This window comes from Petaurus breviceps, unplaced genomic scaffold (assembly GCF_028583685.1).
Source record: "Petaurus breviceps papuanus isolate PSGF00001 unplaced genomic scaffold, PetGlider_PUasm1.0 214, whole genome shotgun sequence".
Taxonomy (NCBI): domain Eukaryota; kingdom Metazoa; phylum Chordata; class Mammalia; order Diprotodontia; family Petauridae; genus Petaurus; species Petaurus breviceps.
The window spans coordinates 4,129,279-4,146,371 of NW_027185863.1; the positions used below are offsets into that span (position 1 = coordinate 4,129,279).

Here is a 17,093-nt window from a genome sequence, read left to right on the forward strand (position 1 = left end):
ACAGGCCTCTGGCCAAGGTGTCTGCATGGGGGAGTAGAGCTGTGTGCATATCATTTCATTCAGCTCAGGCAGCGCCATCAAAGTTATTTCCTTGGTAACAGAAAGCAAGTCTCAAATGATGCATGAAAAGTCATTTAATGGTGCAAGGAAAACTCCACCCCTTTTCCCCTCTGTCTGCCCAGGCCTTCCCTGAATCCAGCTTGTGTGGCTCTTCAATTGGTGGATGGAAAACACAGAAAGGGAGAGGAGCGGGGGAGTGGGGAAAGTCATACACAACAGAGGAACTCATTTTTCCAGGGGACAGTCTTTCCTTCAGCTTCACTTACCACAGGTTCCCACCCCAACATCAGTTTGGCCTTTTGGATATCTGGTTTTCTTCTCTGTGGGTCATCTTGGGCTTCTGAGAGAAACTGAATTTCACTTCCACTACCTGTTTAAAGATCAAAATCAAAATATAACCGGAGATACAAAGAGAACAAATCATTGTAATGTGATATCGGACAACTTTAAGATGAAGCAAACAAAACAAAAGTTCAAATCCCACCTCAGAGACAAGGGCTCGGACATTTAGAAGTTTTGGGTGGGAGGATTGGGTGTTCCGTCCCTATCACGTCCAGGCTGGACGTATAGTCAGTAGCGGTCTCTCATGGACCTCCGTGTGGGAGCTTTGACTTGCTCTCTTTTCTAACTTGGAACTCTTCACCCCTCCTTAGGTAGCCCACCCTTCCCTCCCTGTCCTCCCACCACATTCATACAGGACTGGGTACAGACAGTTGAGTAGCTTAGTCTACGTCAGTCTAGAACTCCCATATACAAGTGATCTAGCCTAGCCTCCCAGCAGCAAATTTTACAGAATAAGCTTATCAGCAGAAATACGTTTTCTTAAACCAGTTGGTCACATTAGAAAAGGGTCTTTTTCCCCTCCTCCTCCCAGGGCTTAGAAAATTAGGGCACCATTTGTATGTGACAATAGCCTCCTGAGATAGTAACTCTCATTTTATAGGGCTTTAAGATACACAAGGGCTGCTAGCTGGTGTAGTGGATAGATCACCAGAGAGCCAGGCCTGGAACCAGGAAGACCCGAGTTCCAATCCAAATGGATTGACAAATGGGGTCATGAAGAATTATACACAACTGACACAGCAGCAAACAATTAGAAGATGCTCAAAGCTCTCTCCTTATACCACACTGCATGAGATGTTTCCCCCATTTTATAGGTGAAGCAATTGGGCATCAGGAAGGTTAAGGCAGCTCTGTGGATGTGGAATATGCATGAAGCATTTTGCAAACTTTAAAGCGCCACATATATGTTAGCTATCACATCATCACCATCATCATCATCACTGCTGTTTGAGTAAAAAAAATTATCCCAGACACCATTTCATTAGTGTAGGAAAAATTCCCAGGGAAGAATCTCCCTCTACTAATGCTGAACTTTGCAATTTATAGTCCATGAAAATCACCAAGGGCAAAAAGACTAAATGACTAGTCCAGACTCAGCATCTAGTATGGGTAAGAGGCAGGACTGGAACTCTTTGGAGACCAGACCTCTATCCTCTATACTAAGCTATTTCTTTTCTTTTTTGCTTTTTGGAGGGCAATTGGGGTTAAGTAACTTGCCCAAGGTCACAAGGCTAGTTTTGTGTTAAGTGTCTGAGGTCGGATTCGAACTCAGGTCCCCGGACTCCAGGGCCGGTTGGTGCTCTATTCACTGAGCCACCTAGCCGCCCCTATACTAAGCTATTTTTCTCTACCCACAGCACCCAGAATTACTACAGAATTTCCCATCAAGCTTAATTCAATACTTCTTAGCATCTGTGATGAAAAGCTTTTCTATTTTGGTTGTTATTGTTCAGTCACGTCTGACTCTGTGACCCCATTTGGGGTTTTCTTGGAAGAGATACTACAGTGGCTTGCCATTTCCTTCTCTAGCTCATTTCGCAGATGAGAAAACTGAAGCAAACAGGGTTAAGTGATTTGCCCAGGTTCACACAACTAGTAAATGTCTGAGGCTGGACTGCAACTCAAGCCTTCCTGACTCCAGGCCCAGGCTCTGGGCCCTTCCATTTTGGTAGGACCTAATAAATTCTGTTCCACTTGCATACCCTAGGATTACCACTTTGCTACAATGAGACAATGGAGTTGAACCCTAGTGGAGGAAGTAATTTAAATACAACCTCTTATAAGTGAAATGAAGGTTATTATGAATACTGCTAATCAGTTACATGACCATATTGTCATTATGACATCTGGGAAGCCACTTAACTTTTCAGTCACTCAGGGAATTATCTAAGTCTGTAAATTGTATGGCAAGTACTGTCCTTCATTGCTAGAGTAATTTCCTCACCTGTCCCTCCCAATACTGAAATTGAAGTTTCAGCCCTCTTTAAAACATGGAAATAAAATTTATTTCTGTTACACACTAAAGTCCAACTCCAATGCCTCCTTGTGGCATGGAGGCAACACTCAGGGGTCACAAGATCACAGATTTATACCTGGAAAAGACCTTAGAAGACACTAAGTCCCACTTCATATTTTACAGATGAAGAAATTGAAGCAGAGAGGTTAAGTGACATGCTAAAAGTCATATAAGCATACATCTACTCACATATCTGGGGAGGGATACTTAAAAATGGCCTTCTTCTTACTGATGGTGAAAACCTTTATTATTTTATATAATTCTGATACTGCAAAAATAAGAGTAAGGATTCTGGAAGAGGAGCATTGCAGTCGATAGGATCCAGAACATGGAGTCAAAGGAGATGGGGTCAAATCTCCTCTGCTCTTTGCTACTCATGTGACCTTGGACTTGTCATTAGACCTCTCTGGGCCTCAATTTCTTTATTTGTAAAATGAAGGGTTTGGATTAGATGCCTCTAAGTCCCCTCCCTGATCTAAAGCTTTGATTCTATGATAATTAAAAAAAAAAGACTCCTTGTTGGATGCTGGGGTGGGGGAGAAGAAAGGAGGGAACACAGTTAACTCAGGGATCAGAGAACACAGGGGAATTGAGTAAACCAGGTGATTTGAGGCACTGAGTTCAGGATCCATCCTTCTCCTCAGCCTGGTCAATGAGGAGAAAACTAGAGGCATTTCTTAGACCAGAAATCAAAATTCCAAAGCTCCAAAGCCTTGCTGCTGACTGATACATAAAGACAGGAATTCAGATCAGGTGGGTGGACAACAATGAACTTTTTTTTAAACTTAGACCAGACCTGAACGACGTGGCAGTGGGTAGGAGCCAAAATTAAAATAGGCTAAACTTCTTCAGGCTGCAGATAGGTTTTTAGAAGCGCCCTTTCCAAGTAAAGGTATAATTAATGATTAAACTATCATGCTAGTAAAACCATATTTAAAAAGGGGAAACTTCGATTACTATCAATTATACTTTTTACTTAGGATTTTTATTTATCATGAAATTGCTCCTCAGACTAGAGACGGGCTGATGATGGCTGGTTGCCACGGGTCATGTGACAGGAGAGTGTGTGCAGTGGCAACCCATACGCCAATTTACATTATGGGCACAACAGTGACTAGTGGAGGTTGTGTTAATCGGGGCACAAAGTACTCGCTACATCTTCACTTTCTTTTACATCCTCTACCGAAATCTTTTAGCCAGCCTGTCTTAGACCATCTTTGGTTCCAAGTCAAACTCATTTGTAGGTAAATCCCAGGACCTCAGGAATGTCTAAGGGCAGCATTAAGAAGTGAATCCACAATAAAGTTTTGATCTCCAGTGTCACATTCTGTCCAACAGAAATCTTAAATCTCTCTATACACATGAGCATAGGACAGGGAAAATAATTCCAGGAATTCCAGTGATGGGTCCCCAGAAAAGGAATTACTCAGGGCTGGGACTAAACTCATCATGTTTACAGGAGACAGATTGCTTGGGCCTGAACTGAGTCTGGTATCAGACAAAGCTCTGGGTCACCGTGGGGTGCAATTGGCTGGCTTATTATCTCCTGCCCTGGTTCCTATGTTGGTTCTTACAACTTCGCAGGAAAGCTGGTCAGAATTGTAAATAGTACTTAGAACAGGCTGATGTGCTCTACACCAACCAAAACACCATTTATGCGACTCTCCTTCATCCTCTGAAATTCCATTCTCACCCAGCAAAGGCTCCTCGAACAAATCATTTTCACCTACACAGAATGACCTACCTTTGAGGAACAAAGAGGATCTATCACAGGAATAAGCCCACAATTACAATCCCAAACAAAACCAAAGACACCCTCTCTCCTGCTGTTATTTAATTAAAGCATCAGAAGAAAAACGTCTCTGATAAAAGCGCTGCTTTTATCTAATTCAATTAGCTTATATTAATTACACATTTGCTAATCAAGGAATTAACCACTGATAGGAAACATTCATGCTGAAGTTCACCCGTGAAATGACTTATCCTACTTACCAACAAGGTTTTTAATTAACTGAGCAAATTCTAGAATTGTGTGTTCTTCTGGGTTCCCCTAAGGAAGAAATGGTTACTGGTTATGAGAGTAATTAAGCAATCACATTAATCTTCTGTAAGATGTTTATAGGCTCACTGACAGCAGAAGAAGGCAACAGGCTTTCTAGAACACACATATGTTTATTTCACCACAGTTGCAATTTTCATTCAGGGCTGTTAACACATCAAAATCATGTTTATGAATGTGGCAAGATGATACATTGTATCTATCTACTTTACCACTTCCGAGGATGACAGTGGCTGCTGCCACTGTGTATATAGGTGGTTCATATATTATAGCGCTGAGCCGGGAGTCAGAAAACCCTGAGCTCAAGTACAGCCTCAGACACTTACTGGTCACTTACTATGACCGCAAGTCATTTAACCTCTGCCTCAGTTTCCTCAACTGTTAAATAAAGGTAATAATGGCACCCAACTCCCAGATTTGTTGTCAAATGAGACAATATTTGTTAACTGCTATAGAGTTTGGCACATTGTAGCCATTAATAAATGCTTATCCCTTTCCTTTCTCCTTTGCTATAAAAAATAATTCTGATGGGCTAATAGCCCCTAAATGAGGGCAGGCACATAAAATGCTAAAGATAAGCAGGAGCTACTGCTTAAATCCGATAATATCTAGTGTTAAACACACTAGACATTAAAGTCCACATAGAAGAGAATTAGAAATCTACACTGATAACAAGATGTGAAGATCTGATAGTTAGCATCCCTTCCAATTAAAGAAAACAAAACAAAACAGACTTTGTATCTAATACTGAAAAGGGAAGAAAAGGTCATGCCTGCTTTCATTTACTGCTTTAAAATGGAGTCTCTAAATATAATGGTTAACTTCCTATCTTTCAAGGTGGTAAGCTGAATCTTTCCTTTTTTTTTTTTAATTTGAGAAAACACATTTTAAAGTTCCATATATCTCTAGTAATTTCTCTGAAGGGTATTTTGATGAATTTTAACTCTTATGGCCTTATTTTGGTAATAATAATTAAAAAAAAAACCAAGGATCACAGAGATCTCCAGCTCATTTTACACATGAGGAAAATGAGGCAAACAGGGTGAAGGGAATGCTGAGGCTCACAAAGCTAGTGTCTTACGATGGATTTGAACCCAGGAGGATGAGTCTTCCTGACTCCAAGGAAACTGAGGTAGACTAAATGACTTGTCCAAAATCACATAGGTAGCAAGTATCAGAGGTGTATCTGAACCCAAGTCTTCTGATACCCCAGCCAATGTCCTTTTTATTGAACACAGAAGCACTACTGGTAGCAAGAAGACTGTTTTCACAGTTATATTATAACCACTCAGCCAGTGAGATATTCTCTTTGAAAAAGCTCCTTCCATGTTACCACTCAGGGATATTTATACAAGGGACATTCATGCATTAAACCAGGGATGCACAAATTTATGCAGGTAATTTCCATAAATTACAAGCATTATCAAAAAGCTTTTATTAATAGTGCCTGATTATGCACGTTACTCCACAAACTGAATAGGCCTAGGTCATCTCACTTAGGAGTTCCAGGTTTCTTCATTACGGTCTTTTGTAAAACATCTTTGTAGAAATTTTTTGCTTGTAAAATTTTTTTATTCAGTGCATCTTCCCCAACCAAAAACTATTTAGAGCCCAACAGATTTTTCGATAGAAAGGTAGACCCTATAACCCAGAGCTTATGAAGACCTTTGCCAGAAAGACACTCTCCTGCTAAGCAATGGGGAACAAAGAATGGAAAGAGAAAGGACTTACCAAGTTGACAGGGCTACTAACATTACTATTCATTAAAGCCACAAGTCCATTTACTAGATCACTGCAAAAGAAGGAAAGACCACATTGTCTTTTTTCTCAAAATAAATGATTGTTGAATATACTTTACAAGTTCTAAAATAATTCCTCAATTCCTCCCTCCCCCTAAAGAAAATAAATTGGAAAATATGAGGAATGTAAAAAATATAATAAAATCATACAATTAAGATGGATGTTCACATGAGTAAGTCCCTATATTCCTGATGAAAACCCATGTCTGATGTGTCCCCAGTCATCTGGCTCCCATGAACACTGATGATCATTTTTTTTTTCCCAGATGAATGTTATTATGAAATAAAAGCCCACTGTGATGAAAGAACTGTGCAAAGCATGGAGGTCCCCACACTGGCATGTTACAGTGGGGATTTACAAATCAAATAATACTGGTTATTGAAATATGATTATGACTTGTTCTCCAACGCTCCAGCCTCCTCCCTCACCCCAACCAACAATCTCAGACATCCACACAAAAAGGTCAGGGAATTGCAAATGTTTCAGATGGATTGTGATTGATTGGTCCATGAAAAGTGAAGAGAAGTAAGCAAATTTCCGCTTACCAAGATTTGGTTCTTATTTTCAGAAGCTTTAAAGTGTGGCTCTGTTAAAAAAAAGTTACTCTGTAAAAATGACACCTCAGTGCTACACAAAGACACTTCCCTTATTCCTATTTGAGAGACAGCATATCCCTAGAGAAAGCTCTCAGTTCTGCATGGGAGATTTGACTGATGCAAATTTTAAAATATTTCAATCCTCCTCTGTGCATTGTTGCCACTGAGGAGCAGGGCATTGTGGGTCATGTTACAGGGTTTTGGGTCTTTTTTTTAATATATTTTTTTAATTAAAAAAAATTTTTAAATATTGTGTTTTGTGTATAAAGCAAAAGACAATGATCAACAGTCTTGCTTTCCTCTTAAACAAAGGAGCCTCTTTTGAGGCTATTTTGGCAAGCTTTTTAATTTTCCATTTACAACCAATGGGCATATTTACATTAACATGCTGAAATCACTCTTTTCTCACAAATCAAGCACTCATGCCAATAATTGCCAGCCATTTGATTATTTCTCTATTGCAGAGAAATTGACCAAAAAAAGTCACTTCATCACCATGGCAGTGAATCATTTTATCATGGTACCATCATAATAATCTTTGTAAAGGATATGTTTTCATATGGCAAAATGGCCTGAAACAATTCACAGTTTCAGACATTAAAAGCTGCCATTCAATACTATTTATTATAATTAGCCTGAAACTGAGGGTGGTGGGAGGGGGGGAAGGAAAGTTATTATCAAATAATAAGGCTAACAGGAGTCTGGTCACCATGCTTTGAATGATGGATCATTTAGAACATAAAGGCAACTTTTAAGGTCAACCCTGCACAGATCACACTAACATTTAACCTAAAGTTCTATATCAAGTGTCATTTTGACAAAGTGACTTAAAAAAAAAAAATAACATGGCTTTAATGTTTATGAGGACAAAACCTGACCATGACAATACCAACCACAGCAATGGTAAAATGTCAATGGTAATGATCATTTGAATTATTAGATATCCCTTACTTGGATGACACATCTTTGGGAAACAACAGCTAATTTTGGACATTATGTAATGACCAAGTAACATCATCCCCAAAAGTCAGAAATAGCAAATTGTGAAAATGAGAGACTGTTGGTTAGAGGTTTTCTCAGTTTCTATAGTTTCTTCTCTTGTAATAAACATACCCAATCCTAACTATAATAAAAATGTGAGATGTATGGCATGGTTGATAGAGAGTTGGCCAAAATGTTAAAGACTTAGACTGAAGTCCTTCCTCTGATATTCACTAGCTCTGTGGCCCCAGAAAAGTCACTTAACCTTCTCAAATCTCTGCAGCTGTAAGTAAAAGAAAGTTTGCTGATCTTCATTGGAAGGAGTTTCTTCCCAAGAAGTGCCCTATACTGATAAAATTATGGAACTCGATTTGTCCAAAGAAAAGGATGTCCTGATATACAAAGACTTCTAAAAGACGCAGCTTGGCAAAATAGAAAGCAAAATGGACTTGGAACGAGGAAGACAAAGGTTAAGACAGGTTCAAATACCATTTCCAACTAGTTGTGACCCTGAGCAAGAGTCCCATGTAGGTTTCCTCATTTGTAAAATACCCACAGTACCTATGCAAAAAGTTGTTGCGAAGACATACGTAAAGCACTGTGCAAATGTAAAGTGCTATACAAAAATATTAGTTATTATTATTTTAAGAGGCAAACTGGCCTAGGAGAGTAATGGATTTGAAGTCAGGAAATCTTAAGTTAGAATCTCATCTCTGACACTTGTTATCTGCATGATGGTGACGGATTACAGGGAAGCCACTTAATGTCTCCAAGCCTCAATTTCCTTATCTACAAAATGGGATGATAATAATACCTATAAGTATTTATTTAAGAAGCTAGTTGTGAGACTCAAAAGAGAATATATGTAAAGGGCTTTATAAGTTTTAAAACTCTATATAAATTTCATCTGTTATGATTACATTGGGTAAGTCCCATCCTTGGGGAGGGGGCATTTAAAACTTTTATTTATTTGCTTACTTCAGTGAATTAGTTAGATATTAGATGTAACTAACTGAGTTAATTAGTTACATCAATAACTTGAGTTAGTTAGTTATTCATTTATTTATTGTAAGACCTGAATGGATTCTTTATATCAGTCAATTCTTCTGCAGTTTGTGATAATTTAGTCAGGACTGGGGGTCACTTAGGGAGAAAGGATTCATTAAGTAAATGAACATGTACAACATTTTTGTGAGAACTTAAAATAAATAATCCCCGAATGTTAAATATTTATATCTATAACAACATACTGATTAAAACTATAAAAATAGAAAGGCAAACTCAAGATAGAGAACCTGACTTAAAGTAGTAGTATACTTTACTATTTTTGGCTAGAGGCAGTATGTTACAGTGTCTTTTTTTTTTCTTTTTGGAGGGAGGAAGGTAGGGCAATTGGGGTTAAGTGACTTGCCCAAGGTCACACGGATAGTTTCATGTTAAGTATCTGAGGCCGCATTTGAACTCAGGCCCTCCTGACTCTAGGGCTGGTGCTCTATTCACTGTACCACCTAGTCGCCCCGGCAGTATGTTACAGTGAAAAGATCACTGGACTTGGGATGAGATGAGCCATGAATTTTGAATCCTGCTCCTTTAACCTCAGCTGCTGTAAGATCATGAACAAGTCAACCTTTCTGAGCTTTAGTTTATTTGTGTGTAAAACATAGATATCTGCAATTCCAAACTTAACAAGCTGGGAGTTAGTAGTCAATGATAAAGGGTGTAAACATCAGTCATCTTTACAGAAACAGAAAGTTTTCTATAAGTGTCAGTTATCATCAACATCATTGTCATCATATCTTGGACTCGGTCTATGACTTCACTGATATACTTAATTCCTGATGAGGAAACTCCCTTCATCCATGCAGATCAGCCACCTCTGCAAATCGTCAATTTAGAGATGAAGTGACTTTCCCAGAGTCACATAGTCAATGTGTCAGAAATCAGACTTAAACCCGGCTCATCCTGCCTCACACTGCCTTTCTCCATTGTCATTACGATCATGATCACCACAATTCTTCTTATCTTAAATTCAGCTGAGTTCCAATAGAAACAGTCCTAGGAAAGTTAATTAACATACTACTGTTCTTTAATTTCAGTGGACAGGTAGATGGTATGATTCCTTTTTGTAGCTGAATAAATGTAAGTAATTCAATCAGCACTTGACCACATGTCAGTCACTGCGCTAAATGTCAGAGATACAAAAAAAGGTAAAAAATAAAACAAAACATTTTTTTTCACGAAGCTCACACTCTAATAAGTGGGAGACAACATGCAAAAATACTATGTATAGACAAGATAGCTACAGAATAAACGGGAGTTGATGCAGCAGTGGTGGGGAATGGGGAAGGACTTAAGCTGAGTCTTTAATGAGGCCAGAAAAGCAAGAATGTGGAGGTGAGGAATGAGAGCATTTCAAGCCTGCAGGATACAGGGGGCAGAGAGGTGTAGGAATTGACATCATCAGATGCGTATTTTAGGAAAATTACTTTGGCAGCTGACTAGAGGGTGAAATGGAGTGGGGAAAGATGCGAGGCAGGCAAATAGCTGTGAGGAGGGGAAGTATTCAAGAGATTCTGGGAAAGTAGAAAAAAGGAAAACTTAACAGACTGAATATGTGAGCTCATCTTCTGTACGCTCAAGAATATCATCATATGACCATGGGAAAAACTCAGTCTTGAGCCTAGGCTTTTTCTCTTCTGTACATACTGAAAGAGTTGTTGTGAGGAAAGCATTTGTAAATGAGTGAACATCAGAATATTTTTATTCAAGCAGGAGTTGTACTGAGTAACATTATATATTAGCATTTAGATGGAACTATATCACAGAAATAAAACTATTTCTTTTTTTTTCTTTTTTTTGCAGGGGGGGAAGGCAGGGCAATTGGGGTTAGGTGTCTTGCTCAAGGCCACACAGCTAGTGAGTGTTAAGTGTCTGAGGCTGGATTTGAACCCAGGTCCTCCTGACTCCAGGGCCAGTGCTCTAATTCCCCAAGCTATCTATCTAGCCGCCCCCAAAAACTATTTCTTTAAAAATAGAAAGACTCTCTTGTACCAATTAGTTCAAGCTTGTCAAGATAAAACACACCAGATGAATAACGTAAATAGAATGCCACTGAAGGTAAAGAGAATAAACTATGAAAATCTTGGTTTGCTGGCATGGTTTCAGAGTGGAAAGGAGCCTTAGAGATGATGGAATCAAAATGACTTAAGAGCTGTTCTACTGAAAAGAATGACCTTTGTTGTTACTGTTCAGTTGTTTCAGTCATTTCCAAGTCTTTGTGAAGCCATTTGGGCTTCTCTTGGCAAGGATACTAGAGAGGTTTGCCATTTCCTTCTCTAGCTCATTTTACAGATGAGGAAGTGAAGCAAATAGTTTTAAGTGACTTGCCCAAGGTCAAAGAACTAGTAAGCATGTGAGGCCAGATTTGAACTCAGGAAGATATGTCTCTCTGACTCCAGGCCAGATACTCTATCCACTGTACCACCTAGCTACCCAGAGGCAATTTTATTTCAACTCTTTGGTATTCAATTTTCTTAATATGTGAAATGGAAATAATACTTGTACCACCTACCTGGAGTACCTTTATCATAAAGCATTACATAAATGTTAGCTAATATCATTAGACTTTGATTTGATGAGGATGCCTGAAAAAGGTGGGATGGGGGAAATAAAATGAGTGAAGGTGATGAAGTACTGAACAGTACTTCATAGTACTACTAACCAGAATCCTTTACCACTCACCCTACTTTATATGTGCCTTAAATTGTTCCAATTGTTCAAACAAATTTTTAAAAACAGTTTCTTAGCTGGAGACTCAAGAATAAGGAATGACTCCCTCTAGAATTATCCAAACTGGAAAGGCCTGGTAGTCAGATCTTTTCCCTTCCTAGAGTGCTGAGATCATTATTTTGTACTTAGGAATCAAGAAGACCTGAGTTTCAATTTTCTTCAGATACTTATACTAGCTGTATGACCCTACATAAGTCACTTTCACCTCTCAAGTCCTCAGTTTCCTCATCCGCAAAATGGAAAGGGATGGACCCAATGGCCTCTAAAGTCTCTTATAATCTACAAGTCTATTAGCCTAAGAGAAAGTAGTCTAGGAATGACACAGAATTATACTCAAACCGACTTTTCCTTATCACTATCATGACCTCTATACCACATAACCCTACTTTTTCCCAAGTCCCAGCCAAGAGACGATATGACAGCTGAGGGGAACATCCACAGCACCCTGTAAAGTGGGGTAGGAGCAGACTGGAACTCTTATCCCTTTGTCACTTGAATCCCAGAAGAGTAGGTCACAGATCATTTATGTGTGTGGGCAAGGGGATGATTTCCCAGTCTCAGAGTTCTTCAGCCTGAAAGTTCAAAAAGTTCAGAACTTTCAGCCAGGATCTGATTTTGAGTACTCTGTATACTCCTTGGCATAGTATAAAGTACAAATTCACTCTTAGGGAGAAGAGACCACTGGGAAGATTAAAGACTAAGTTTATCCAATTAACAATTTTGCCTTGGGGAGGTGGGGAGAAGGGAACCTGGGTTCAAATTCTGCCATTGACATTTACTACCTTTGCCAAAACAATTAACTTCCCTGGGCCTCAGTTTCCTCAATGGTCAAATGAGGAAGATGAACTAGATGATTTAGAGGGCTTAAATCACTTGCCCATGTTCACACGGCTAACAACTGGAACTAGTTAAAGTATTCTCTCCATTGACCATCATTGCTGGCCTTCTGCACTCTTACAGAGCTTATAGGTGGAAGACCATGAGAGAGAAAATCTGGAAGTATTGTGTCAGTGGCCTAAAATGTCATTTCGGTACCATGACTGGCATTGTGCCTTTTCACGAAGTGAATTACCAAATGCCATCAGCAAACTGCAGCATCACAGAATCCACAGGATTTTGTAGAAACAAAATATAAAAGTTAATGGAACTGTTTAGGTTTTATTTAAGTTCAATACAATTTTAAAAATTATTACAAGCTAAGACAGAAATTAATTAATTACATCTGAAGGACTGTGTGCATCTATGTATGTGTCTGTCTGTCTATCTTTCTAATCACTTACTAAGATATGAATTGCTAAAAAGCTGACCCTAGATTCAATACATACTAAGTAGGTTACCCTGGGCAAGATATTTAATTTCTTAGTGTCCCAGAAAACTCTAAAACTACACAAGTTATGGATTGAGTTGTCATTGCATTGATGGAATTCCTTACTTTGATGAAAACACAGGCCTGGGTCTCTATATTTTTTGTGATGAAGATTTTTACCCACTTTAATTTTTGTGTTTCAAATCTTCAAAATAAATAATTACATAGAAACCTAGGTTTTTTTTGAAAGGCACTCTCTTTAGACCTTTGGGTTACAAAGCTTTATTAGTATCGAGCATAAGATCAAAATGAGGGAAGATTGAGAGTCATTCATTTAGATATTTCATTGAAGTTTGGTGTGCCTAATTCTGTAAGCTTCCTACGAAAATATTGGAGTTGTCTAGAGGGAGGATTGAAAATGTCGAAGTGATGAAAAGGTAATCTTTGGTGGAATTTCTACAACATACAGGAGTCATAAGTTTAAGAGCAACTCTGGGGAGACATGCTAAGAGGGTCATTTAACATAAATAATGTTATGATCCATGAAACTCCAAGGTTATTTTTCTGAGAAGGCACAGAATCTGTGTATGCCCTTTAGGAATAATGGCAAAAGACTTTTCCCAGAAGCAAAGAAACAAGTACATTAAATTGAAGTACATTAAATTTTTTATTTAAAAAATTCCTAAGAATTCTGTTTGCCTTATATTCTTTGGTAACAGGGCAACAAAAATCAGAACCCTTTAGCCTTCTTTACTTTCTGATTTTTCTCTGCATAGGAAAGGTCCAAGAGACAATTGTTTATATGAACTGCAAAGTACTTTGATTTATTTTAGATTAAAAATGATAATCAAGTTGATTTTTATTAGTATTCTTGGGTTACAAAGAACTTAAATGATCTTGCAGTACACTCAAGGGGGAAAAATCTAATATCTAAAGTTATAAGTGGAATTTTTATCAATCTAGGATCTTTAAATTTTTGATAGTGGTTATTTGCAATAAGTAATAAATGATACTCAATGACCATTTTCACACAATATTTAATTGCTATCTTTTTATCAGAGGCACACAAATAATTTACAAATGTAACTTTTGGAAAATGGAAATACGTGTGTAACTATTTTTCATTCTAAACAATAATATGTTCAGTGGTTAAAGACATTTGCCCAAATTCTTCAAATACAATGAACTTAACTCAGATTTGCAGGGTTTTAGTGGCTACCTCGTCCACACCAAGGAAGCCTTGTCCAAAGGATGACACAACATGCACAGCATTTGCTGGCATGCCACATTCAACAAACCTTTATCACCAAAGCTGAGGTCAGAAATTACACTGATTAAAATTCATACCCAGTACTTGACAAATGCAACTGAGGAACACTAGATGGCAGCATGGATTAGGAGAAAACTCACCAAAAGTGGGTTAATTGCTAACAGAGAAATGCAAAAACTTGGATTTAGTGTGATTTAATTTTAAGAATTTAAATTTTAAGATATAGAGAGGTTTTTTTGGTTTAAAAAAAATCTTAAAAATTTATTTTAAAATGGGAAATGAGTCCTTTCAAAGTGCCTCTTTTCCTAGTGTATCTTGGAACCTTTACAAAGCGAAAATGAAGATTCCTCGGGATCGCATCTTATCTGTCCCAAAACACCAGTACTGGATAACAGAACCTTCAAATTAATTACACGTGACAAAAAACGAATATGCTCTTACCTGACATACTGAAATGCTCGAGTTTGAGACCCGGAACCATATACCTATGAAAACAAATAGAAAGCCTGTTAGGAACACAGTAGTACACAGGGGTATGCTGGTAAATGTTTAACAACCAGTTCTACCAAAAAAACAAAACAAAAACGTATGTGATTTTAAGCTTTGAGTTCAATCTTCATTATTAACATTTTCTTACCTCCTTAAGTCTTAGATAATCCACAAAACAGTAAGTCAAGCCTTGTTTTGTAGCTCTTAGCTATTTTAGAGGTGCAAATGCTTGCACTGAAAATTTAACAATTAACACACCTCTAAATCACTCCAGAAGGCATGGAGAGTATCAAGTTCCAAGGAATACACGCTAAACTTGAATATGTCTAAATGTCAGCGATGTGACTTCTTCACACTCAACAAAAGTTTTTTTTCTATTATTCTCTCATAGGGCAAAAAGATTGAAGCTAATATTAACTCACATTTACCTAATGCTTTTAAAAGCTTACAAAGTGGAACAGGTCTTCCTAACTCCAAGTCCAGTGCCCTGATTGACCATGGCATGATTTCTCTCATGTTGATTGCTAATTAGCAAAGGCAGCCCAAAAAACAGCCCTAGGAACCATCCTTAGGGTGGTATTCTTTTTGATGGCCCACACAGAATGTTTGTACCTGAGAACATTATTCTATACTGCTGAGAAACTGGGTCATTACATTCCTGGCTCTCCGATGAAATGGTCTGAGCTTCCCAGTCCTCTTATTTTAATTACTTTTTCCAGCATTGACTTTCAGCACTTTATTTTTAAGTGCTTAGGGCATAACTAGCCAAGACTATAGGGACTAGATAGCCAACACTTGTTATTTCTGGATTGGGTCATGACTACTTCCTTATATTTCAATCTTGAGTAAGAAGGATATTGCGGATCAGAAAATTCTTACTGCAAATAGCCATAAATCCTTTAAAATATTTTCTTTAAGTAATACTGTAGAAGGCAAATGTTGTTAGCATAGGTGGTTTGCATATGGTGGCTAAGCCCTCAAATACTCATTTTGTGAAATTGTGGGAATATAGAGCAGGAAAAAAAGCTAAATAAAATGGTTCACTTAACCTCAAAGGGGAAAAAATTGGGGTAAGAGACGATGTAGTGACTTTTTTTTTTTTGGATTAAGATTTGTGATTGCATTGGCAAGAGGAATCTCTCAAATCAGCAACTATTCTGCAACTTACTATCTTAGAAAATTGGCCCAGGTGGCGCAGTGATTAAGAGCCCTGGCCCCAGAGTCAGGAGACCTGGGATTGGTTCTGGGCTCAGATACTTAATAGCCACACAAAATAGCCATGTAACCTTGAGCAAGTTACTTAACCCCAATTGCTTAGGGGCAGCCAGGTGGCACAGTGAGTAAGAGTGTCAGGAGATCTGGGATCGGTTCCGGCCTCAGATACTCAGCACCCACACAAAAATAACTGGCCATGTAACCTTCAGCAAGTTACTTAACCCCGATTGCTTTAAAAAAAAAAAAAAGAAAGAAAATTGCTCATAGCAAGAGGGGATCAAATGAAGTAACATTTATAAAAGCACTTAGCCCAGGGCCTGGCACATAGTAGGCACTGAATAAATGCTTATTCCCTTCCCTTCCTTAGAGTAAGATGCCAGGGGTCATATAATCAGTACGCATCAGAGACATGAACCTAGCTTTTCTAGACTTGAGATCAGATCTCTTTCCATTGTACCACGGCACCTTCCTTATAGTAAATAAATGAATAAGTGTCTTCAAAAGGAAGGAATAGATATCATCTTGGTAGAGTAGCATGATTTAAAAAATCACTTTTCCTGCCAAATATCTTCATTTTTTTTTGTTTGAAAGATTTCTTTTTTTCAATGGGGGTTAGAGGGTGGAAGGGAGTACATGTCTGCTAATAGAAAATAAATGATTTTAATACATGTATGCTATATTCCTGAAATACACAACAACTTTTATTTTTTAAAAGTAAGTTTGTGTTATCGCTTCTTGAGCCTGTTTTCCATCTTGGGTTGTGGCCCAAATTATGGTATCAGAGGTTCTACAGAAGGATTTGAAGGATTCTTAGAGGGAAGTATGTTTTACAGCCTCTTGGCCAAGTCTGGAAAGGTTTTACTTTCTGTTTTTTGGTGGAGGGTAGAGGGCTATTAAGAAAGACTGTCTTTGGAACCAGCTCCTCCCTTGACCAAGGCAACAATACTGACAGCAGGGGAATAGTGCCTCCTAGCTAGTAGAACTACAACCACCAGGCATGGCCTCCCTGTTCCCTAGTGACTAGTTCTGAAGGGACAGCCAGTTGCCACAGTTACACTCACTCTACCACCCAAATTCCTAGGGAGCTCAGGGCAAGTTGGTGGGGCTGAGTGGTTTAGAGGAAGTTGTACACTGAATCAAAAAAGGTGAGAGCAGGAGAAATCATCTGG

At 38.4% G+C, this 17,093-nt stretch overlaps 1 protein-coding gene across 3 annotated transcripts in view; it reads right to left on the reverse strand.

Annotated features, from left to right (window-relative positions):
* Positions 1-251: 251 nt before the first annotated feature.
* The window catches only part of UXS1 (UDP-glucuronate decarboxylase 1), a 138,282-nt gene continuing 121,440 nt past the window's right edge, over positions 252-17,093 (reverse strand). For all 3 annotated transcript variants that reach the window (XM_069093991.1, XM_069093990.1, XM_069093988.1), the window contains 4 exons: positions 14,662-14,705; positions 6,210-6,270; positions 4,412-4,469; positions 252-430 (listed from right to left, as the gene is read on the reverse strand). In XM_069093991.1, the coding sequence (XP_068950092.1) occupies positions 267-430; positions 4,412-4,469; positions 6,210-6,270; positions 14,662-14,705 (327 nt within the window). In that variant the 3' untranslated portion in view covers positions 252-266. The remainder of the gene's footprint in view (positions 431-4,411; positions 4,470-6,209; positions 6,271-14,661; positions 14,706-17,093) is intronic.